The following is a 26,027-nucleotide window of genomic DNA, read 5'->3' on the forward strand; positions in this document are numbered from 1 at the left end:
ACTTTTACTGTACTCTATGCTAACCACAAAAACAACTGCTCAGAACATTTCATGCCCTGCCTATATCAAACAGCAAGGTAAGGAGGGGTATGCTTGGATGTAGCTGGTGAGTACACCTACTAGAAGAAACTCTTTTTCTTAATATCTTATAAAGGTGCCAGTTGGCTCCTGTTCCAGTGCCACCGAGGAGGTCTCCCCAGTGTAGGTCCAGAACCTCCCACTGCCTGGTGCACAGTTTCTCCCTGCACTGGGATGCTCCTGCAAAGCTTCCCAAGTGGCTGACAGCATCTGAGTCCAGAGGTATCTTCTGTTGTTCAGACCCAAACTCAGGTGAGAAACTTGCAGAGCTCACTCAGACCGAGGAGGCAGACCACTCTGGGAGTACTGAAAGCTTGCAGGTCTCCAGCCTAAGCAGTCTCTGAAATCCTGAAATAACACAATACTCCATACCCCAAGAAAACAGCAACATGACAAGTCCAGAGCCCTCCAAAAGTGGGGCCAAGCCCAGCCCTAATATAAAGTTCAAAGTCAAATAGTAGGCTGGAAAAATGAGCAAACAAAAAACCATATAGAATCACTTTGATGACAGAGATGGATGCACAAGACACAAATCCAGAAAAGAATGACTCCAAAACATCTACAATCAAAGCCTCAAAGAATACACAGTTTTAGCAGAAATTCAACTAGAATTACTGAAAAAGATGAAACAAGAGTGTTTACAAAGTTAAAAGATGGTTGAGAGCACTAGAAGAAAAAAAATTGAAAAATAAATGAGAGTTATGGAAAAAATAATTGGAAAGGGTTTGACAGCTTGGCACAAATGACATAAAAATTTGCCCAGCAACAATTAAATTTAGAAATGAGCCTGAAAACTAGAATGAACCAAATAGAAGACAATGACTCCATAAGACAACAAGAAATATTAAAATAGAGTCAAAAGGCTGAAAAAAATAGAAGAAAATCAAAGTATCTCATAATTTAAAAAAATGACATGGAAAAGAGATTTAGGAGAAAGGAATTTAAGAGTCACTGGACTATTAGAAAAACATGACCAAAAAAAGAGCCTAAACATCCTATTTCAAGAAATCTTAAAGGATTACTGCCTCGATCTCTTAGAAATAGAAGGCAAAATGGAAATAGAATCCTAAAAAGAAATCCCAAAATGAAAACTCCCAAGAACATCATAATTAAAATCCAGCGCTTCCAGGTCAAAGAAAACATTCTGCAAGCAATCAGAAAGAAATAATTCAAGCATTGAGGTCACAATCATACATAATTCACTACTATCAAAGAACAGAGAGTTTGGGAATATAATACGCCAGAAGACAAAGGATATAGGCTTATGGCCAAGAATAACTTACCTGAAAAACTGTGTAAAATAATAAACAGGGGAAAGAATGAATCTTTAATGAAAGAGAGGACTTCCAAGTATTCCTGATAAAAGACCAGAGCTGCATAGAAACTTTAAAGTTCAAACACAGGAGTTAAGAGAAATGTAAAAAACAAAACACAAATAAGCAACGATATTTACATTCTAATAACTGAACCCTATCACTACCTGGGGTCATAATTAAACAGAAGGCCTGAAAGTGATTCTGCCATGTTTTAATGATCTTAAAAGAATAATGGAAAGGTAGAAGAAAAGGAATACACTAGAGGGGAAGAGAAAAGAAGATTGGGGAAAATCATCCCACAAAATCAGGGTGCTCAAGAAGACATCTATACAAAGAGCAGGGGATGCAGGGACTGGAGGGACTGGCTGACTACTGAACCTCACTCTCATCTGAACCAGTCAAAGGAGGGAATACACAAACAAACACACACACACACACACACACACACACACACTCTCACTCATTCACTCACACACACAGATTTAATTACAGAAATACATTTCTCTCAACAAGGAAACAGAAGGGAAAGAAAAGAGAGAGGGGAACAGGGAAGCAGAGGAGGTCAGAGATTAAAGGAGAGATCAGTCCTCAACAAAACAAACCCTAAAGATATACAAAAATGTTTATAGTTCTTTTTGAAGTAGCACAGCATGGGAACCTGAAAGAGGGTGCCCATCAACTGAGGAACGGATGAACAAAATAAGGTCTATGAATGGGATGATACTGTTGTGCTATAAGAAATGACGAAGGGGATGGTTTCAGAGAAACCTGGAGAGACTTGTATAAACTGATGCAAAATGAAGTGAATGGAAGCACAAGAACAATTTATATAGTGACAACAATACTGTAAAGATAAACATCTTTCAAAGACTTGAGACTTCTGCTCAGTGTAATAACCAACCAGGATTCCAAAAAGTTGATGATGAAACATACTACCCACTTCCTGATAGAGAGGTAAAAAACAAAATGGAGAAAGAGACAGACACACACATTCACATACATATTGTTTCTTTCAGACAGAGTCAATGTGGAAATTTTTTTTGCTTGACTACACATATGTAACAGGATTTTTTTTTCTTTCATTCTTAATTGTGGGGGGAGAGAAGGAGCAAGGGTAGATTTCTGCTAAATGAAAAAATAAAATTTAATTTTTTTTTAAAAAAGAGACCACTGCAAGGGGCAGCTAGATGGCAGAGTGGATAGAGCACCAGCCCTGGATTCAGAAGGATCTGAGTTCAAATCCGGCCTCAGACACATAACACTTACTAGCTGTGGGACCCTGTGCAAGTCACGTAACCCCCACTGCCTAGCCAAAAAAAAAAAAAAAAAGAGACCACTGCGGGCCACAGAGATTAAGCAATTTATCTAAGAGCATAAAGCTAGTAAGTGATGACGAATGAGAAACTAACTGGTCAAATGACTCCTAGTCAAATCCAGTCAGACTGGTATAGCTAGACAGAGTACTAGAAAGAGTGCTAAACTTGAAGGCAAGAAGACCTGAGTCTGATACTTACTAGCTGCATGACATTAAGCAGGTCACTTAACCTCTGTCTGCTCAGGTACCTTATCAGTAAAATCGTGATAATAAACTTTACAATTTGTATTTGTGAGGATCAAGCAAGATATATAAAATACTTTATAAACCTTAAAGCATTATATATAAATATATATAAAGCAATATATATAAATGTTAGCTCTTACTACCATTAGATTTTGTAACAATATTCAAAAAAAGATGTCAATTATGTATGTGCCTACTTCTTCATTTACTTAACAGTCTAGGTGGTGAAATTCTACTGCTTTAATGTTTTGGAGGGTTTAAAGAGTGCTGTTACTCTTTCCAGGAGACATTTCTTTCCATCTTAGGAAACAAAATTCGTTTCATGAACGTTTGCTGCACAAAAAGGACATTTCTCTATAAGAGTAAAACCTTGTATTTATTATCTGTAGTAATTTATTCTAAAAAATGAAAACATCTTAAGTTATTTTACTCAAATTTTTAGAACAAAATAGTCATAGATTTAGATTGCTGAGAGGTTCCTGAATGCCCTTTAAATAATTTTTTTTCCAATTAGGTGAAAGTGTAAAAAGATTAAGAAAATGGACACCTAGGTGGCACAGTGGATAGAGCACTGACCCTGGAGTCAGGAGGACCTGAGTTCAAATCCGGCCTTAGACACATAACATTCACTAGCTGTATGACTCTAGGCAAGTCACTTAACCCCAAGTGCCTCACCAAAAAATAAAATAAAATAAAACAAGATCAAGAAAAATAATTACAATGCTGAAAAAAGATTGGCTTAGAAAAAAATTTTCAAGTTTTAGAAAATATTTTTATATCAAAGTACTAACAAAAAACCATTTGATTTCAAGACATAAAAATACAACTTCTTTTACAAATACCAGAAAAGATATGACTGGTATCGCAAAAACCAGGTTACAGCTTAAAAACAAGTGCTTATAAAGTGCTAAAGTCAGTGCATTTCCACTGTCCCAGCGGCTGCAAGCATGCAAAGATTAGCCAGGAAATGCTAGTGTCGCTCCATTTGTTCAAATGAGGTAAAGAGCCCAGGGATGGCTTTTACAAGAAAAACATGACACAGTTACTTCTAGTTCTCAAGTTTCCAAGGAAACAAACTATAGTTTCTAGTATAGCAAAATCAACACAACTCGAAGAAATCAATGTAATCTCCCTAAATCGCTGTGAAACCAGGACTTGTGTAAATCATGACGGTGAGTCTCACTGTATACTAGAGCAGAGGGCCTTCAGGTTAACAAGGGTTTATTGAAACTACTCAAATAATGACAAGGAAGAGCTGTAAAAACCAAAATACCTGGGTAAAGCATGATAGTGCCATGTCTATGTATTTGGATTTACAGGCTCACTCGTGGTATTATTGTAAGCACAAGGTGTACAGAGGACAATTCCGTCATGAAATCAGTGTAGCAGTTCTTCAAAATCAAGGGTTCCTAACCCAGGCTTAACTTGTGAGTTTGTTTCTTAAAATATTTTGATAATTATGTTTCAATATGGTTTCCTTTACAATCCTCTATATTTTATTTTAAGCATATACAAACATAATTCTGAGAAGAGTTCCACCATAAGCTTTAACAGGCTGCTACCTAAGGTGTCCAGTGTCCAGGACACACACCCCGAAGGTTAAGAACCACACCTGGCCTAAATGCTCCCCAGAACTGGGACACCAAAAGAAAATCAAGCACAAAAGTGAAACTGCCTATATGACTTAATCTGGAAGTGACTTAACCCTGCTGTGGTCATTTTAAGAAAAAGAAGTTTTTAACGAAAACCTTCACTTCAAAATTAAAGATATTTTCTAAAAGTTCTAGAAAAAGTCATCTATTAGGTGTTGTTTACTATTGACTGTACAAGGAAGGAGGCATGTCAAAAAATAAAATCAATTTTTCAAGGTCAAAAAAAAAAGACACAAGAAATCTGAAAACAGAGAGACTGAGGGTAGAAGTCCCTGAACTGGAGAAAAGCACTCATTGTCCAGAATCCTGTTCTTCACACAATAACCCTGAGTTAAGAGGGTTCATCCTCTCCCCCAGAGTTATCCATAACCACTAGAATACTGGTGAAGGCATGTAGGGAGAAGAACAGAAAATGAGAAAGCCAAGGAGGAAGGAATTAAAAGAATTCTGTAAATGCTGAATTGAGTACAAATGTCCATATACACCAATGCCAAAAATTCTGAGAGATCTTAGGTATCATTAAATATTATGACTGTGTTGATAACACGTGGGATAACGCCCACCTCTAATAATATTACAGGAAATGAAATAGGCATTCTTTAAAATAGTCTTGTTCTAATTGTTATTATTATTGTTGTTGTTATTATCATTATTATTATTATTATAACATGAACTACCTACAGGATCCCAAACAGCTGGTGATGCAGCAAACAAAGCATCTAGACCTAGAGTCAGGAAGACCTTAGTTCAAATCTGGCCTCAGACCCTTCCTAGCTGTGTGACCCTAGGTAAAGCACTTAACCTCAATCTGCCTCAATTTCTCACCTGTAAAATGGGGATCACATAGCATCTACCTTGCAGGGTGAGGATTAAATGAGATAGCAATTTACATAGGATTAAATTAACAAGATAAATTAATAAATCTCATTAATAAATTAACATCTTTAATTTTTAATTAATATAATTTTATTTAAATAAATTTTAATTTTTTAATTTAAATAATTTTTAGAAATTAATAAACTAATGAGATAACATATGTAAAATGCTTTACAAACTTTAATGTGCTATATAAACACTGACTACTAAGATGAGAAGGAAGAGAAGGAAAAGCAGAAGGAGGAGAAGGAGGAGGAGGAGGAGGAGGAATAAAATAGGAATGATAATAGCACCTACCTCCCAGGGTTGTTGTGAGGATAAATTGAGATAAGATAAAACCCTTTGCAAACCTTAAAGTGCTATATAAACACTAGCTGTCATTATTATTATCATTACTGAATGCTAAACGTCCACTGTTTCATAATAAGTGTATTATAACCTATACCTCACATTGACCAATACTATTTGCTAAAGATGAATGTGCAATGAGAGAAAAACGGGATGGCAGATGCTGAGTGAGCCATATACTGGGTGAGCTTCCATGTCAACTTCCAGTTCTCCTCAGATCTTGAGCAGCAACCTCTGGGACCCCCAACTCTGCTACCAGCTCAGTCCCTGCTGAGACATGTCACCCCAACATTCACAGCAGCCACAGCTTCTGACAATCCAGAAAAATTCTTTGACCAAAGTCCTTGTCACTGTCCAAAATGAGAAATGGGAGTAATTTTGTCACTACAAATGATACTAATGAAGATTCTCTGCCCGTCACTGTATAAGAAGGACCACTGGCCCTTTTCCATCTCCCTTTGCAGGTGAATCACCCCCATATACACACAATTAGGATATGAGTTTCTAGAAAGAAGGGGCTGTCTCATTTTCTTGTAGAACTTATATGCAATAACTTTATATTTAATTCTGAACCATTTAGTTCAAAACATTTTTAAATTCCCCACCGCAAAAACATACTCACATACTCCAATATACCAGAGCAGAGCAAGTGACCAACTTGTACCCTGAATGGAGTTAAAAAGTGGAAGTTGGGTGTCTGCTATCTACTAAATACCACTGACCATGTAACCTCAAGCATATGCATTGTATAAGGCTCACTTTGTCCTGACAATTTAGTAAAGTATGCAAGGACATCTCCTGGCCACTCGGAGGACTGCACAAACAAGAAGCAGAAGCACCAGCACCTTAAGAACTAGAAGGTACCCCAAAGACGATGTCCAACACCCTCATTTTACAGTTGAGGGAACTGAGGCCCAGCAAGGATAAGACACCTTCCCAAACTCTCTCAGGAAGTAAGCAGCAAACCTGCTCCTCTGAGGCGCAGCTCAAGTCCTGCCTTCGACACAAGCCCGATTCCTCCAAGTGCTGGCGCCTGCCCTCTGTTGGGTAGTTACGAGAACGGAAAAACATCAAGAATGAAGATGGATACACTAGAAAATGTGGTGTTTCAGAGGCACAGTAAACATCAGAAAGTTGATACTCATCAAATCCAGTGTCATCAGGTGGAGAGAGCACCCAGGGCAAGTCTCCACCTTGGTGCTCCTTACATATACTTTTTTACTTCAATGAATCTACTGATTCACATGGGAATTCATTCTCTCCACACCACAGATCACAACCCCTCTCTTCCACACACGGTCTGGAGACCTTCCTCTCTGTCCTTTAACATTTTGCGGCTACCAGCCTGGGCAGCATTTGAGCTGTTCATCTCTCCAATGGCTAGACCACCTCCTGTCCCATAACACGTGTCCGTAGTAATTTCTGGCACTCAAGGCATCTGCCATAATTCCTCTCCAATGCTATTTGGACTCATTCATTCATTTAGTAAGAACCTACAATGGACAAGGCACTATGCCAGCTGCTCAGGATACAAACACAAACTGAAAAACAACCTCTACCCTCAAGACACTTACATTCTTCTACTAGAGAAGCCAACACCCTCCTGCATCACCTGTAAGTCATCAGAAGATGACTTCTATTAAAAAGATGGAGCATGCACAGCTTCAGGCCTTTCCTCTTTGCACAATTCTCCTCCACATAAAGGCTCCTCACGCTCAGCTGCTGTGAGGTGTAGCTACTTCAATGTTCAGGTGCTCCACACTGAGGCCTGTTTACCAGCCCCAAGTACTCTCTGGGCTGCCGATGCGATTCAACATTTATTAGGTGTCTACTCTGTACAAAATACTACGCTCGGTACCGGCAACACAAAAATAAATGGAACACAGTCCCTGACCTCTGTGAACTTACAGTCTAATGGAGACGCTATTACATTTACACAAACTGCTAGGAGACATGGGGTTCAAATGCAACATCTTCTTCATAGTCTTTTTTTGAGAGGGAAAGGAGAATGCTCTTTCCTCTCTCATCCAGGCTGGAAGTACAGCAGTCACTCATGGGCCCAACCCCACTGATGACTGGCAAGGAAGTTCTAAAGAGCTCTTCTCTCCTGGGCAGCTTGGGGCCTACCACATTCCCTCAACCCCAGGAGTTCACCATATTAGTGCCCAGAGTTAGTGCAGACACCTGTTCAGCTTTAGCTAAAATTCTCTCCCCACCCCCACTCAAGCAATCCACCAGCCTCAACCTCCCCAGCAGAAGGGACCACCATGGACGATCATAACCAGCTGCCATAGACTTTAAAACTTCCTGCAGTCTACAGTGACATTCAGACAGGAGGTACTTAAATATTTGATAACGACAACAGTAACAATGAGGTCCATTAGCCTTTTAGGACAGCTTTCGTAACTAAAAGTATTTTAAGTTTTCTATAGAGGCCTTGCAGAGAAGGAGACCGAGTCTACCAGGCCAGCCCCAGTAAAGCAGAGAAGATATCACCACGCACAACTAAACAGATCCACCTCCGGCCTGGTGACCTGCCCCTCTGAACTTCCTCTGTACCTCTCTGAGCTGGACCTCGCTATCCTTCCCCAACTCTTCTTCCTCTGATCCTAACTGTGGGCAAGTAGTAAAGAATGCCAAATTTACTTCTTTCATTCCCTGTATCTTCCATTAAGTCCTACAATGCATATTGTTATGTTAGGTAGAGATAACGCTGAAAAGGTGTTGCCAGACTACAGGAAACAGAACACAAGGTCTGACAAACTCAACTGTATTAGAAAAGTTTCAAGCACAGCCTTAGGAAAAGAACACACTTGCTCTTCAAGGACCAGATAGCTTAATAAGAAAAGCTCATCACCAACAGGCAAACCACTTGTTGATTAATTCCTGAGACACGGAAATTCATTAAATAAATAAAAATACAAAATGGCACCCAGTCCTCTATGACCCCTTCAACTTCTATTATGGCAGTGGTAGAGTGGTAGAAAAGGAGACAGAGGGTACCAAAAAAACATGCAGTTTTTAAGTCACGCAAAAACTTAAATTTGACTACTGGTACTAAATGTGAGGTTCTTGTCCAGTTATCAGTGAGGGCATATGCCACTGGAAGAACTGAATGGTGTCAATCTTGACATTCTCATTATAAATGGAACTGGAAGACAAAAGGAACTTGCTCCCAAGCATTCCTTGAAGAAGCTAGTAAAAGTGGGGGCAGCTAGGTGGCGCAGTGGATAGAGCACCGGCCCTGAAGTGAGGAAGACCTAAGTTCAAATCCACCTCAGACCTGACACGTACTAGCTGCGTGATCCTGGGCAAGTCACTTAACCCCAATTGCCTAATTTAAAAAAAAAAAAAAAAAAGGAGGCTAATAAAAGAGCTGACACTCTTGAAAGTTTCATGAGATAGCTAATGGTCATCTCCTATTATAGAGCTCATGATGAGCATTTATTTAAGCCACAACGAAAATAAGTGCAACTTATGTGTCTAAAACTACTGCAGAAGATAAGGAGAGTAATTCTAAGAAGAATTTGTTTTAAGAATCACCAAATTAAATTAACAAATTAATACATTGGCACACATAAATGCAAAAGTGAGTACAGAGGAGAAAACAAAAAACACGTTGGAAAACATGGTTTAGGAATAAGACCCAAGAGAAGACAAGGTCAAGTAGACTAACTGGAGCCTCTCACCTAAATATCATGAATACTTCCTTTGAAAAAAAAGAGTACAGGATAAATCATATATTTAAGACATGGCCAATATGGTGACTTGTTTTGTTTGACTTTGTTTTGGGGGTTAGGGAGTGAGTCAGTGAGTAGTGATAGAGATGCAAATAAAAAGTTCAATTTTGTTATTACCTCATTAAGCTTAATAAGCATTTTTTAAAAACTGAAGCAGAGGTTGAAGGATTCATATACAAACCTTTTTCTTATTCTTTGTATATTGAAATGTTCTCATTTGTTAACAATTGTTAAGTTTATAATAAAAAATTTATTTTTCAAAAGTCAAGGTACTAAACATGGCAAGCATAAAGTAACATCACAATAAGTAAAACTGATTATTTTTCTTTGTCGAGGCAATCAGGGTTAAGTAACTTGCCCAGGGCCATACAGTTAGTAAGTGTCAAGTGTCTGACGCCGGATTTGAACTCAGGTTCTCCTGACTCCAGGACTGGCACTCTTATCTACTACACCACCTAGATGCCCCAATTGATTATTTTTTAAGAGACAGGAAATGACTGGTTACTAATGCAGGTGTCATTCCTCAGTCATCCAGGTATAGTCAGACCACTGATTATTTAGAAGATTAAAATTAATACCAAAATAGGAGAAAAATGAGAAAATATGATTAATAATTGAGGGACCAATTAAGAATATGAACATTACTATAAAATATTAAAGAGGAAGATGGTGGAAGTTTCTAAATATTATCAATTCATAAATCAATGAAATATCATGAAAGGAGAACTTACGTGACATTGAGTAAGTCATTTCTAACCTCCCTAGGCCTCAGTTTCCTCATCTGGAAAAGAAGGGGGTTGGATTATACAGCCTCCAAGGTCCTTCCATCAGGATCCATGATGTGAACTAGTTTCAGTGAAACAAGTTCACTGAAAGTTTGGCAAGAGACCCCTTCAAGCTAAATATTCCAAGAGTGTTTAAGGATGGACCTGAAAGGATGACAATGAAGAAATGAAACCTAGAAAAGACCTCTCAGTATTTCCATAACAAACCCTTTCTCTCCTTTGTGACAGTGAAGCTACTGCTTGACAACTAATACTCAAGATTTCAGTGTATGGGAAGAACAGTTTGACCATGCCAAAGTAACACACAGGCTGTTCCATGTGGGAGGGCCACACAATTTCAAGTGCAAGGACAGATCAGTTTTTTAGATAATTAATTAAAGAAGAAAGGATAGAACACTTGGTAAAAATCAGAGACACCTTATTACTACCCAAAATAGGTACCCAAGAAAATAGCAATAACTACTGACTCACTTGCCTTACTTTCCATCTTTACAAAATCTTTATGAGAAAAATCTATACATGGTCCAAGGGGCTCCTTGATAAGGTTTAAGAAAGGAATAATCACAAATTATGGTCTACAACAGACTACATCTTTACAGTCACACAATTGACTAAAAAGCAAAGAATTCAAAATCTGACCATGTTTAATATTTGTTGAATATAAAAACACATTTGCTTTGGTAGAATAAAACACCACCTTAAAGGCCATCCTCCAAAAAGGTATCTACCATACATGTCAAAACTCACTCAAGATTCCTTTTTAAAAATATAACAGATAACTTTATCAGTGACCCAAATAAGACATAAAACAGGGAGAAACTACTTAGCAAAGAACAATGGAGTGTGTCTAGCACACAGTCTAAATGGAAAAGAAATTCATAAGGCCTCCAGATAGTTCTATTTTTGTATGACATTGTGATATCTTTACCATGCATCCCATAGAAATATCCATAATCATTCTGTGGTAAACTGCATTAGATTGAGACAAATTCAAAAGCAGGCAATCTAACTATCTATACAAGAAACATCAAGTGGATGAAGAATGCCTATTGTCATGCAGTTGGATAGACAAGCCATAAAGTAGGCCCATCACTATATACAGCACGGATTGATGTGGTCCTAGAATTGAACATGAGAAAAGTAGGCTGGATTGCCTTTTGGAAACCATGAAGTAGTGCATTTAATGGCCCTGAGAGTCTCCCTGAACTTACTAGATCTATCTTTTTAACATCAATATTCTTCTGGTGATGCTATAGGATTATGAGTCATAGAGAGCCACTCTCTGAAAAAATTAAAATTGTTGGTCACCCAAAGAGCAATGGAGAGGTAAGTGATGGGTTTGTCACAGCATATTTAACTAACCAACCAAAAATTATGCTGGAGCAAAAAGAATAAATGATGTTACCAGAGAGAACTATGACCTGAAAGAAGGGAGGTCAGTCATATATAAGAATAAAGCCCTTTTTATTATATGACCTTATTAATATATTATTATTGTGAAAATATGTGAATTTTGGAATTCACATGAAGTCAAGAAATTTATAAGAATGCCAGAGCAGCTGATGGTCCCTCAGTGGAGAATTTGTGGGGGAATATGGACAGGGTTCCACAAAATAGGAAGGCACTGCTGAAAGTGCCCATATTGATGGGATCACCGATCCAAAAATGTATCACAGTATTACCCATACAACACCTAGGATGGGACAACTAGCAAAACATTTTTTACGGGCTAATAATAAAGTCTTCATATTTATTGATACATATCTGGCAGTTACAATACTCAGTTCTTGTATTCCTCTGTAATCCTACTAAGAACAAAAGAAACCACTAAAGTAAAGAAAAAATATGCATAAAATCTTAAAATATAATTATACATTAATAGTCAAACTAGTTACTTCAGTCTAAGGGGATTCCAAAGGTCTAAGTGAAAATTATAAACTTATTTTGAAATCTATATAGTATAGATGGTGAAATATTATTATATCACATAGCATAGTTTTGCTTGTTTCTCTCTAGTCAGAGTAATTTGAACATACCAATAAGATACAGTTTTCTAATACTCACTCTGTCTTTATCATGCAGCATGTCTGCATATGATGATCTAAAAAAAAAAAAAAAAGAAAGAAAAGAAAAAGACATTAGAAACCTCTGGTTAAAAATAAAAAATACACATATAGGTACAATGTCAGCTCAAGTCCTCCTCTGATACCTAATTATGACTCAGAAGAACCACAAAGGCCTCTCAAAGGCTAGGTCAGCAGCCATCAAGTCTGGTGTATCCTACCAATGGAGTGTGGATGGAGCCAACAAAAGTCAAGCTTTGCTTCTTATCATGAGACAAGCCTCACCAAAGAGCCAGCTGTCAAATTTTGGAGGACAGAGTAGTTTCTTTCTTTTTATTAAATTTTCCTTTCTTCTAATCAGCAAAAACGTACCCTCTCTCCCTCCCACATCCTTCAATTTCTCAACTAAGAAAACAAAACAAAATCCATTAAAAACATGTATAATCAAGCAAAATAAATTTCCACATTGACCACATGCAAAAATATGTCTCACTCTGCACTGAGTCTTTTACTCCTCCATCATGAAAGAAGCAGCATGTTTCATTCAGGAATCCTTTGAAATTGCAGGTGGTCATTATATTGATCAGCATTCCTAAGTCTTTCAAAGTTGTTCTTCTACAATACTGTCATTATATAAATTGTTCTCCTTGTTCTGTTCACTTCACTTTGTGATACAGTAATTAATGAAACCATAAATCAAAGGCCTAGAAGGTTGTGATATTCACCAACAAAAGGTGAACCGCCGACAGTGAAATCACAGCACTGATATACATATACATGTATATGTGTATATATATATATATACACATATATACATATACATGTATGTATATATATATACACACATATACATATATATGTATATATGTATATATACATATATATGTATATGTGTGTATGTATGTGTATGTGTGTTCTCATGTGTCTATGTGCCCATTCCACAATTATGCTACCATTTCCTACAACATTTCAAGGACTAATGATGTTGTCAGGGTGGGCATTTCATCCGCTAAAGCAGATCTCCATCCTTTTCAACAGTCTCTGAGAGGTGCTGTGGCTAAAAACATCATCACACTGGTTGAGAAGTCTCCAAACACTGAGCTAGGCTCATCTACAGATCTACGCTGCTCAGCACAGTACATGGCACATAGCAGACATTTAATAAATGTTGATTGACTGACTAATGTTGCAAAATCTTTGCTCAAAGCCCTCTCAGCGTAGGCAGGCCTGCCAGAACTTCAGACCAGGGGCGTACCATGTGAGAACCCAGGATCATGTCCATGCCATCGTAAGGCAATGGAGGTGGCCATTAGTGGAGACCGTGATACATATCTATTTAGATATCATTTAGAAGATGGGACTCTGCATTACTAGAGGACAATATAATGATATAATTTTACATTTATATAGCGATTTACCATCTACAAAGTGCTTTCCTCTCAATTCTGTGAGGTAAGTAATGTACTATTATCCCCATTTCATAGATGAGACAATCAAGGTTCCAACACATTAAGTAACTTGCCAACAGTCACAATGCTCATATGTGTCCGAATCAGATCTGGGGACTTTCCCACTGGGAGATACCTAGGCTCTGGCTAGAAATTACCCTCTTCTTTTCTCAATACTTAAGATATTTATGTGCCCTATGACTATTTTTCTGTGGGCCTACCAGTATAAAATTCCTGCATATTTCCTAAGTTGTACCATAGCACAGTAATTTAAGACATAATATTATGGTTCATTTTGAAATAGCTCAGGGGTTGAGAGGCAGGAAAAAGCAATGCATAATTCCATTCCAGTTATTCTAACCCATGATAAATATATTCTAATTTCAAACGAACGTATAGATCTTTAAAATTCATAAACTTGTTTCTCTTTTGCTGAACTCTACAAGACTAAGAATGTTAGAACTAATATGGAATGTCTATCTATTTACATGGATTCAGAGATTTAGAACAGGAAGAGATCTTAAGATATTATCTAATTTAACCTCTTCATTTTATAGATAAAGAAACTAAGGTCCAAGAAGTTATTAGTTAAGAGTAAAACCAGAACAAGATCTTCTGACTCCAAAGTCAGAGCCTTTTCCAATACACTAGGCTCCACATTTTTCCATTAATACATAGCCCAGAGCCTGTACGTTGGTTTCCTCTCTGTATACCTGTAATGTGATTATTACTACAATGCCATGAAGCACAGGTTGGCTCAAAAGGGGTTGAAAATTCTGCGGGTGAGCCTAAGAAGTAATAAGACCTGACAAAGAGGGGTGCCCCATCCAAAAAAGCACCCAGATCACCCAAGTGAGCTGCCTGCCTCTAAGAGGCAAACATTCATGGGATGAGATTTAACACTACGAGGTCATCCCTACATTGAACATTTAGCAAGGACACAATGCAGACAACAGAACAGCCTGCCTCTGTTCCCGTTATAAAGGGATCTCAAAAGAATTTCAAAACTACATGCATAGATTACCGCTGTATCACTAGTGTGTGACCTATTTGGCTCCATCACATAAATTCCATGGCAGTTAAGTTGATGGCACTATAACTATTCAACTGGAACTGAAGTTCAGTGTTTTCCTACCTTGCAATCTCTTGGTGATAATCATAGTGTTCATCCTCCTCCAGCCACTCCACTGAGCCTGTTGTTGGGTTCGCTCGCCCACAGAAGACCTTCATGGTGCCAATTAGGCCATCTGGTTTTTAGTGCAGAAAAAAGAGTTCTCTTGAGTAGATTTTAGCAGAGGAACTTGTGCTTTGGTCCACTTATCAGAAACCTATTCACACATAAGATCCCCAAAATAGAGCAGAGAGAAATAAATCAATACGCTAACAGAGCACAAACCACCTATCTTCAAAGATTCCCAACCAAGAACGGTTAATCAACATGATTCAGGTAGTTGTCTCTTGAGCTTTAAAGAAGTCTTTGATTATTTGCAAGACTGCTAAACATGTTCACAGTAGTTTAAATCCAATCAGCAAAAACTGGGTAAAAAGGTCTTCAGGAATAAAGAGTTAGGCGAAGGGTCAACAACTTCAGTAGCTCTGAAAGGAACCAAACAATCCTCAAGATGTAGTACAACCATGATGGGCATAAATAAGAGAAAAGGTGGAAAAGGCAAGGGGAAAAAAATGAAGAAAGGAGAAAACAAAAGGACAGAGAAGAAAAGGGAAAGGGGAAAAAATACACATGGTAGAAGAAATGCCACCACTAATTGCTTCCCTTTGCCCTGAGAAATACAAAGATACCAAATAATTCAAAGAAGTTGGCTAACTTTCTACTAAGGAATATTCATTTACATATATAAAATCCAAAGACTTACAGCTCTATTACATGAACAATCACATCCATTATTTTCTTTCACTGTCAAAAGTAAGCTTACTTAACAGTGAGCCTGTCTACGCAGGTGGACCTGAAGTAAAACGGAAAAAGCCAGCAACCTTCTCCACACTTAGTCCGTGTAAAGTCACAATTAGTGGTCAAAGCTTGTACATTCTACCTCGGTAATCCACACCCTTCTTCCTATGCCCACTGCCACTATCCTAGTTCAATCCCTATTTGTCACCAAGAATATCACAATAGTTTCCTTACTGGTCTCCGCACCTCCAAGCCATAGTATACAGCACTGTGGAATTGTACTGCAATTATTTTGCTAAATCACAGCTAGTCATACCCTTGGTCTACAATCTTCAGTGCCTCCCCATCGACTACCTGAACCTCCATGTGGATCTCTTCCTCTCTATATGACCATGATTATCACTGACAATTTTGTGTAGCATTCCTGGGAACTTAAAAACATCTTTTTGATGATTCGTTAAAAACAGCACCACAAGGTCCGCTTTGCCTCTGGATGAATTTTTGTTGTTTACAATCACTTTGGAAAATACCCTTTTCACAATCATCTGATTATCTTTCTCTTCCTGCAACTTAAATTCAGAAGGATGTGCTGTGACAGCCATGAAGTACAACAGTCTTCTAAACTCTTCTCTCCTGGCAGAATCCAAAAGCTTCAGGCAGAGCTGGGTAGATTCTAATGCTTCGTCTGTCTTCCACTCAACTAGGAGTTCTGAAGATCAAAACTAAATTCCTGCCTTACGATTTCAGTTAATTACCAAAGAATAAAATAAAAGCACACTATACAAGGGTAATATCACAAGAGTAAACTTAGATTACACTTATACCATTTTTAAGCCTCTTCTATCAAAGTTACTTAAACTATTTCTTTTGCATATAAACGAAAAAGCCCAACCTCCTCAACTTTGAATTCAAAGTCATTCAAAATATATGGCTCTAATCTAGTTTTCTAGTATTCCTCTACATAAAATTCCATTCAGACTGGAATAATCCCTAATCCATGAATATGTGCCATACTTTCCTACTTTTACTCATGAAATAAGACTTACTGAAATTTACACAGAAGTTAAAGATTTACAAAACACTGTATATACATTATCTCATTGGATCCCCACACCTATGTTGTGAGGTTGCCAGTGAATACATTGCCTCATTTTACAGATAACGAAATAGATTCTGATTTAAGAGACTAGATTTTGAAGGCCGGTCTCTTCTAACTCCAACCCCATACTATGCTTTTTCCTCAGTCCCCATGTCTTTCTTACCCATATCCACCTGTCAAAATCCTGCCCATTATTCAAGGCCCGGTTCCAAGAACAGCTCCGACAGCAAAGTTTCCCTGATCCCTTCCAACTATGTGACCTCTCTGAGAGCTTGGAACTTAGAGAGATAGAAATCAAGTTTACACCGAGGGTCCATCATTTACAAATTCTGTGACGAAATTAAAGGCAAGGCACTTATGAGTCTCATCTGTCAAATGGGAATATGGGAATCGCCCTTGTACCATCTACCTCACCGTGTAACTGTAGTTAAAGTGCTTTAGAAATAGCTATTCTTTAAAACACAATCAACTGAACACTGTGTAATTATGATCATCAAGTCTAGCTCCAGGGAAGAGCTGACAAAATGCACCTCCTTCCCCTCTTTCCAAAAGTTGAGGATTACAGCTGTGGAATACTGCCAAAGAGGGTTAATGCATTGGTTGGTTTTACTTAGGTTTTTTTATCCTTTTTTTCAATCTTTGTTTCACTGGATGGCTCACTAGGTAGGAGAATGGAAAAGGATATTCAGAAATAAAACTGATATAAAAGCAAAAAACAAATCAATAAAAGATCAATTTTTAAAAGAAATGTGAATTATTAGTATTTATCATTAGGCAATGACCTGCCTCAAGGCATGGCATTTATATTCTACCCGGCATTAGTTACCTGTGTGTTTCTCTTATCACACCACCCTTCCCCCACCACTAGATTATAAACTCTGAAAACAAGGACTTACTCATTTTTCTAACTACAGCACCTAGTACTAGGTTCTCAATAATTAGTAACAACTATATCAATCACCTGAAGGTTTTTCTCAGAAAAAACAAACAAACCTTTATTTTGAACAAGGTTCATTTACTCATTCATTTAAGAAACATTAATTAAGTACCTATTCTGTGCCACCATGCTAAATGTTAGGGAGCCACAAAATTTAGGTAAGACAGCACCTGCCTTCATGGAACTCACAGGTAAGATACAAATACAGGCAACTGTACTACGTAACACAAAGTGTCCTAGAAGGTCTGAGGAGGAAAGTCATTACATGCTTAGGGGATTGAGAAAGGCTTCATGTTGAAGGCTTTAAATTAAGGGAAAAGTAGAAATTCAACAGGCTAGAAGAAGATGGAAGGCACTCCAAACACAGGGAGCAGAGATCAAAGAGAAAGAAGAAGAAAAACATGTAACCTGCTCAGAGGTAGAGTGCCACATTTTAACCACAGCATAATCTGGTGCAGAGGGAAATAATGAGAGAAAGTTGGGAGGGTAAAGCAGTACCAGACTGTGGAGAGCTTCAAATGCTGAGGAGAAGACAATCAACTTCACATAAGACAAAAAAAAAAAATTCCATGATTACGAAAACAGAAGAATATCAACTCCATTTATTCTTAGAGAGAAACAGGGGAATCAGAAAGATGAATGAGGTTAAGGGAAAAAATAATAAACTATTTTAGATGTACTGATTTGAGGTGCTAAAGGGACATCCAATTTTAGATATACTATAGGGAGTTGAATATAGAGGTCCAGAGTTTACAGGAGAAATGAAGACTAGAAATAGAGATTTGGAAGTCATGTGCCAGGGTTAATAGTTTAAGTCAATAAGCAAATGAGATTGCCAAGGGAAAAAACATGGAGAAGAGAAGAGAGAGAAAAGTAGAACTCTTAAGATCACCAAGGTTAAGGGCATTAGAGGATGAGAAAGAATTATAAAGGTAGGATGGGTATATCAGTGACTGTTAACCAATCCCTCAGGCTCACAACCTAAGTGTCATCTACACTATCTCTCACCCCCATATCAAATCTGTTGCCAAAGGCTGTGTATTTCACCTTTGCAACATCACCTCAATGCCTGGACTATTGCAATAAACTGCAGGTACGTCTGCCTGCCTCAAGTCTCTCCTCCATCCAGTCCAGCCTTCATTCAACTACTAAAGTGATTTTCCTAAAGTACAGGTCTGATGTCACCCCACTCCTCAATACACTCCAGGGGCTCCTTATTGCCTCCAAGAGCAAATACAAATGTTCTGTTTGGCATTCAAAGGCCTTCATAACCTAGTGCCCTCCTACCTTTCCACTCTTCTTACACCTTATACATACTCTTCAATCCAGTGGCACTGGCCTCTGGCTGTTCCACATACGAGATTCTCCATCTCTTGGCCCTGGGCATTTTCTCTGGATGTCCCCATACCTGGAATGCTCTCCCTCCTCTTCTGTACCTACTGGCTTCCTGTAAGTCCCAACTAAAATCCCACCTTCTACAGGAATCCTTTCCCAAGCCCTTCCCACTCTTATTTCTCATTTATCCCTTATATAGTTTGTCTGTACATATGTGCTTGCATGTCATCTCCTCCATTAAACTGTAAGCTCCTTGAAGGAAGGGGCTGTCTTTTTGCCTCTTTTTGCACAATTCCTGACACATAGTAGGCACTTAATAATTGTTTACTGATTGATTTAATGACCAAGAGCGTATAGACTCTGTGAAGCCAACAGAGATGGCAGATAACAAATTTCATCATATAATCATCGCCACCACATAATCATCGCACCCTGTTTTTTTTTTTCCCAGCCCAAAAATTGGTTTTATAACCTTTCATCACGTAATTGTCACGTGGGATAATTCTATTCATCACGCTGCTTAAAAGGTAAACAGAGCAGCAATGTATTCACCAGTGGCATATGGACACACGTTTATCTCTTGTGTGTTGTGAGCTGGAAGTCTATACCTCTCTGCACACTCTCATTGTCAGTATATTTCCAAAAGCTGACTTGCATGGTTTGTTTGGAGCGCTGCAGTACAAAGAGTATTGTCATCCAACCCAATGAAGAGTCCTAGGCACAAGGTAAGCAAGGCGGGCAGGCAAAGGGGCCCGGAGTAAGTCACGTAAAATGATAAGACTTGCATCTTCCTGTACTAACTAAACTGTACAGTTTGTCTATCAGCGATACAGTTTAGTAATTAAATGATATTTAGGTAATACCATCATAATTTTTTAAAAGCTTCACATGATGGTCCCACCCCACTTTTTTGGGGAAAATTAAACTCTGCAATGATTATGTGGTGAAATACAGTAACAGTAAGGAATGGCCAAGTCAAATCAGTTTGAGGATGAGGACTTAAAAGAGTGCACTAGATTTGGCAATCAGGAATTCATCAGTGACCTCTGGAGAAGCAATCTCAATGCAATGGTCAGTGTGGAAGGCAAGATGCAGGTGGAGACAGCACAGTAGCTGGAAAGATCACTAGAATCAAAGGAAGCTTTTTTTTTTAAAGAATTGAGAAAACCTATCCATGTGTAGCATGCTGGCAGAGGAGCCAGGGAAAAGGAGAGGTTGAAGAGGCATGAGAGAGAAGCAATGAGAGTCAAAGCTAGGTCCTAGAAAAAACAAGAAGAGAATGGGCTCAAGGCTACAAGTCTTACTGATGACTAGGGATCCCCCTTCTGTGGCCAGGCAAGGAGAAAAAAAATCGTGTGATGTTGAAAGGTTTCTAGGGAATGGGGAAGGGCGGCTGAGGGAGTTCAGGCCAGATGGGCTAGACAGCACTCAGAAAAAAGAAGGCTCGGTCATTGGCTGTAAATGTGGGGAAACAGAGAGAAGGGAAGGGTGGCAACAAGTCCTGTGGCAAACATTCCTGATCACGTGGAAGGCGTCACATCCTCAGGGCAGGTCACTCCAGAATTCTCCCTACTCGTCAGACAAACCAGAAAGGAGATGCTCATTCTTTGCCTGCTCATGGCACCCCAGGAACCACTGTGACAAACTGCTTATTAGTGACTTCAGCTCCAGACGTGACAGTGTCCTCGCGTTGGCCTCTTTTGCACTCCCTTCAGTACCTCTGAACACTGACAGCCAGACCCACACCCCATCTAACTTCTTACCTTGCCTCATCAACTACCTTTTCCTTCAACTAGAGACCTCTCCCTGCTGCTGCTTCTTCCATCTTCCACCTTCTTCTGTTCCTTCCTTGTCTCTTCCTTGGGTCCTTAAAGCTCCGACTCTCCTCCTCCGTCTTCTCGAGTCTTCCCATTTTTTTCTCTCCCCAAATTCAACCTCTCCTCTACAGTTCCAAAGTCCTTCAAAGAACCTTCACATCTGCTTGTCTTCTTCATCCCTCTCCTAGGCCTGCCCCTTCTCCCACATGACCCACTGTTTCAGAAAGTGGGAAACAATGAAGTCACCCTTCCAGGGTGAGTGGGGAAGGCTGGATGAACAGAAAGCCTGCCTACCCTTCATCCAAGGCAGTCTTCTAGCCCTCGATAGTACTGTGTTTCTGACTGTCATAAGAGAGAGACAACCAGATGAGACACCCATAAAAGTCTCTCATTCTTAGTCTGTTTTGTCATTATCAGCAATGAACATTTACTTTTTGTTCCTTGAATCCTTAAAATAATTCTAGCATTTATACAGCACTTTAAGATTTGCAAAGCACTTTACAAATATCTTATTTGAGCTTCACAACAACCCTTGGAGGCAAATGCTATTTTTACCCCCATTTTGCAGATGAGTAAACTGAGGCAGAGGTTAAGTGACCTGCCCAGCATCACACAATTACTAAGGTCTGAGGCCAAATTTGAACCCAGATCTTCTCGATTCCAAGCCCACTGCTCTACCCACTTCGCCACATAGCTGTCTTCCCTTTGGCTCAATACAGAATCATTTGGGCTTTCTATTTGTTATCATGCTTTTTTTCTTAATTAGTCAGCAACGTCCTAAGAACCCTGCTGAACTCAAGAGACAGGAAAGACCTGGGTTCAAAGCTTACCTGTAACCCACACTAATTGTACAACCCTTGAGAAGTCACTTAACAGTTTCCTCATTTGTAAAGTAAGAATAGACTATGTGGAGTGAGAAGTCAAATGACAGAGTCTATCGACAGCTGGCCTGGCAAGCAGGAAGCCTGGGTTCAAATCCTGATTCTGACACCTACTGGCTGCATGACCCTGGGCAAATCTCACAATCACAAACTCTCAGTCAGAGTCAATAAGCATTTATTAAAAGCTAATTATGTGCCAGGCACTGTGCACCCAGTGCAAAGCACTGGGGAATAAGAGAAGGACAAAAAAGTCTCTGCTCACAATCTAATATGGGAAACAACAAGCAAACATGTACAAACAAGCTATATACAGGATAAATAGGGAATGAGAGAGAAGGCTCTGGAATTAAGATGGCTTGGGAAAAGCTTTCTACAAAAGGTGGGATTTTAGTTGAGATTTAAATGAAGCCAACAGGTAGCAATGAGAAGGGAGAATATTCCAGGTAGGGGAACAGAAAGAGAAAACATCTGGAGCTGAGAGATAGAGGGTCTTTTTTGGGAAATAGCAAGCATGTCAGGGTCACTGAATCAGAGACTATGTTGAAGTGAATAGGTGTAACAAGATCCAGTGTTACTGAATCAAAGAATTGTGTCAGAGTGTAAAGGTGGAGAAGATGGAGGCCTGAGTTATAAAGGGCTTGGAATGCCAAACAGAGAATTTTGTATTTGATCCTGGAGGTGACAGGGAATTTAGTGGAGTAGGGGAGTGACCTGATTGGGCCTTCACTTTAAGAAAATCAACTTTGTCAACTGAATGGAGGATGGATTGGAATGGGCAGAGACTTGCAGCAGACACCCACCAGCAGGCTATTGAAATAATCCAGGCATGAGCTGCTGAAGGCCTCCATTAGAGTGGTCAAAGTGTCAGATGAGAAAAGGGGGCATATTCGTGAGATGTTGAAGAGGTGAGATCAACAAGCCTGGGAACAGATGAGAGACAGTGAGGAGCCAAGGATATATGGTGCCCTCAACTATAATATGGAAGTCTGGAAGTGAAGGAGGACTTAGGTGGAAAGATAATGAGTTGTTCTGAACATCGTGAGTTTAAGATGTCTACTGCACATCTAGTCTGAGATGTCTGACAGGCAACTGGAGATACAAGATAGGGAGTCAGCAGAGGTGGGGGCAGGAAAGGTGGATTTGAGAGTCAGTGTAGAGATGGTAATTAAATCCACAGAAGCTGTTGAGATCACCAAGTAAGGTAGAAGACGGCCCAGGCCAGAGTCCTGTGGGACATCCACAGTTAGTAGGCAGGATCTAGATGAGGATCCCACAAAGGAGACAGAGAAGACACAGTTAGACAGGCAGGAGCAGAACCAGGAGAGTGGTGTCCTGAAAACCTAGAGAGGAGAGAGTATCCAGAAGAGAAGGGGGATCCAATAGTGTCAAAAGTTGCAGAGATGCCGAAGAGAATGAGGATTGAGAAAAGGCCACAGCAGTTCCAGGAGGCCAGTCTTGAAGGCCACTAAGACTCTACATTGCAAAGAAGGTGCCAGCCCTACATTAGTAGAGAATTCATCATCAAAAGCACCCTATACCATTGACAGCAGAGGTCCAGGCCCCATCCGTAGTCACCTCAGGGTTGTTGTGAGGACCTGTAAATCATTTCTGTGAACCTTAAAGCACAGTTAATATTAGTGGATTATTATTATTAATGGGATGGGGAGATAAGCATCACTTTATTGTTGAGAGACTGGCTATACATTCCAGGCCTTTGCTGTGATTGATTCTGTGCTCCCACATGATGGCTCATAAGTGATACTAATGAACATGTTCAAGCATCTGGTTTTTTTCTTAAAAACCATGCCTTCAACTCAAAGATAGAAGATAGAGGGAAGGAAAAGAACATGACATGTTTGGGACACTGTGAGTAAAAGTTTGATTTATGTAGAAGAGTAGAAAGGCAAGAAAAAACAGGATTCAGATTGTGGAGGGCCTAAAGGAGTTTGGACTTATAGGTGTGTGGGCAGTGGATAATTATTGAGTTTTTGAGGATTTCTCAGGGACAGAAGTTTTGGTAAGAAGATGAAAAAGATTGTTGCCAAACAATATGAAGCCAAAAGCTTTGGTACAGATGAGTCTGTAAATACTAGTTGAGGAAACATGAAAATGATAAAGTTTGGGGTCAGCATGTTCTCCTTGAGGAAAGGATTATGCTTTTATTCCCCATTGTGGGCCTCTCCCTCCTCCCATCAGCTTGAAAAATAAAATAAATTATACTTATATGAAAGCTCCTAGAGTCAGCAACTAAGTTTCCCCTTTGGATCCGAAGCACTTAGCACAGTACCTGGCACATAGTAAGCTTCATTGATGGACAAGTGATTTAAACTTTGCAAAAGCATTCTACATATATTATCCTGGCTCTAATTTTTATTAGATAGGTGACCTTGGACACATGATTGAACCTCATTTTCCTCTTCTGTAAAATGCGGAATGTAGCCCATGTGAGGGCAATATCTAATTCTAACTCTGATCCTATGATCTCATTTGAGGCTCGAAAGAAGACAGGAAGGTGCAACAAGTATATCCCATTTCACAAGGAGGAATCCTAAGCATCACCACCAGGATTGAGCCTACATAGTTGACTCAAATTCCACCATCGCTTCACAAGTACAAATGTTGAACAAATACATCACTAACCAAATCAATGTCTGTCTGTCATCCCTCCACTCCTCACACAGATTTTCTTAGTTCCAATTGTGTATCCCTACACAGCTTTTCTATAAATAAGCCTTTCTATTCTTTGGTTGTCTCTGAAAGGTCGAGATGCTTAGGAAGGTTAGGGTTACTTCGATGAATGGAGCTTCTGGAATCTCTTCATTACATCTTCGGGACAGCAGTCCAGAAGACAGGGTCTGTCTGCACTACCCACTAATGGCTGACTGATATCATTTAATTACTTATTTATTTGCTTTTTAAATTTAAATTAATTACTTGTTTATTTCTTATTATCTAATTACTTAATAGGTGCCGGCCCGGCCCGGTGCTAGGGGCTGGGATTCGCAGCCCTCAGGGAGGTCCCGGTCCGAGGGGGCGGGACAGATAACAGTCTGGGGTCTGGGCTGCTCTCCCTGACTCCTGTTAGGTCTGTTACTGCACAGCGCTCTGGGGGGTCTTCAGACCTTGGGAGCTGGTGATTAGCCATTTAGAGGGAAAGGATCCGGCGCTTCCAAAGCTGCAGCGCTAACCGAGACTGTGGAATCTGTTCTAAATTTTTGGTTCTCAATTTTTTTGGGGGGGGGACAACGGGTGATTTTTATTTTTAGAAGTCAAACAAGAGTAGCTCTAAAAACTGTGGAGTTGGCCGTGGAAGGGCCCTTTGGGGATTCTCTAATTAAATCGGCCAGTTTTATTCATTAGGAAATGGCTTCGGAGAAGGAACGTGATTTTGCCTAGGGTCACGCCTGGGTAACAGCACAGGGGGATGAGCATCTAGGTCTTCAGACTCGCGGTTCTTTCCTCGACAAGCCCAGAACGCCTCCTCAAACCCAGAACACGGCCCCAAAGCAAATCCCGGAAGGTCTTGGGGCGAGGGACTCAGGTGCGGGCGCGCCCCCTCGGCAGGGGGTCTCGGGGGCGGATCCCGACCACCCGGGGTTCCTCTTTCCGGCGGGCGGCCAGAAGAAGCGAGATGCCCCCAGGCCCCCGGCAAGGGCCCCCTCGGCTCCCTCCTTGCCACTCTCGGGAGCGGGGCAGACCAGGCCAGGGCTCCGCCCCCCAGAAAGAGGGGACCCCTGCGACCCAGGCCCGAGAGGTGGGAGGGGGGAGCATCTCAAGCTCCTCCTTCCTTCCAGGACCCCCGCCCTTGGCCCGCCTCTAAAAGAGCCTGAAGCGGAGCCCGGGAGCGCAGCCTCCCCTCAGTCCCCGAACCGCTCCGGCCTCCTTTCCTGCGGCCCCTCAGGCACGCATGGACCGCGCCTGCGGTAGCGCACGCGCACCGCTTCCTCTCCGCGCTCCCTTCCCCCCACCCCCAACCTCCGCTTTAGAACCGTAACGGTCGGTAGGCCGGCTACGCGTCTCACCGTCCTCGCGACCCGCCGCTGCCGCCAGCGCCATCTTCTCCCCGCGCCCAGCCGGCCCAGAGGCACGCGTCGGAGGGGGCGGGGTAAGGTTTACGGGAGGTCCCGCCCCTGCCTCGTGAGGCCACGCCCACCGGAGGGTTGGCGAGGAAGCACGTACGTG

At 40.3% G+C, this 26,027-nt stretch overlaps 1 protein-coding gene across 3 annotated transcripts in view; it reads right to left on the minus strand.

Annotated features, from left to right (window-relative positions):
* The window catches only part of PRMT7 (protein arginine methyltransferase 7), a 72,039-nt gene extending 46,091 nt beyond the window's left edge, over positions 1–25,948 (minus strand). Inside the window, exons 1-3 of one of the 3 annotated variants that reach the window (XM_027846804.1) lie at positions 25,868–25,948; positions 15,003–15,114; positions 12,421–12,457 (exon numbers count right to left, since the gene is read on the minus strand). In XM_027846804.1, the coding sequence (XP_027702605.1) occupies positions 12,421–12,457; positions 15,003–15,114; positions 25,868–25,901 (183 nt within the window). In that variant the 5' untranslated portion in view covers positions 25,902–25,948. Of the gene's footprint in view, positions 1–10,302; positions 10,492–12,420; positions 12,458–15,002; positions 15,196–25,867 lie in introns of those variants that run through there. The other 2 variants (XM_027846811.1, XM_027846821.1) reach the window with 2 other exon arrangements.
* Between the last annotated feature and the right edge of the window lie 79 nt (positions 25,949–26,027).

This window comes from Vombatus ursinus, unplaced genomic scaffold, assembly GCF_900497805.2.
Source record: "Vombatus ursinus unplaced genomic scaffold, bare-nosed wombat genome assembly UNPS02005286.1, whole genome shotgun sequence".
NCBI lineage: Eukaryota > Metazoa > Chordata > Mammalia > Diprotodontia > Vombatidae > Vombatus > Vombatus ursinus.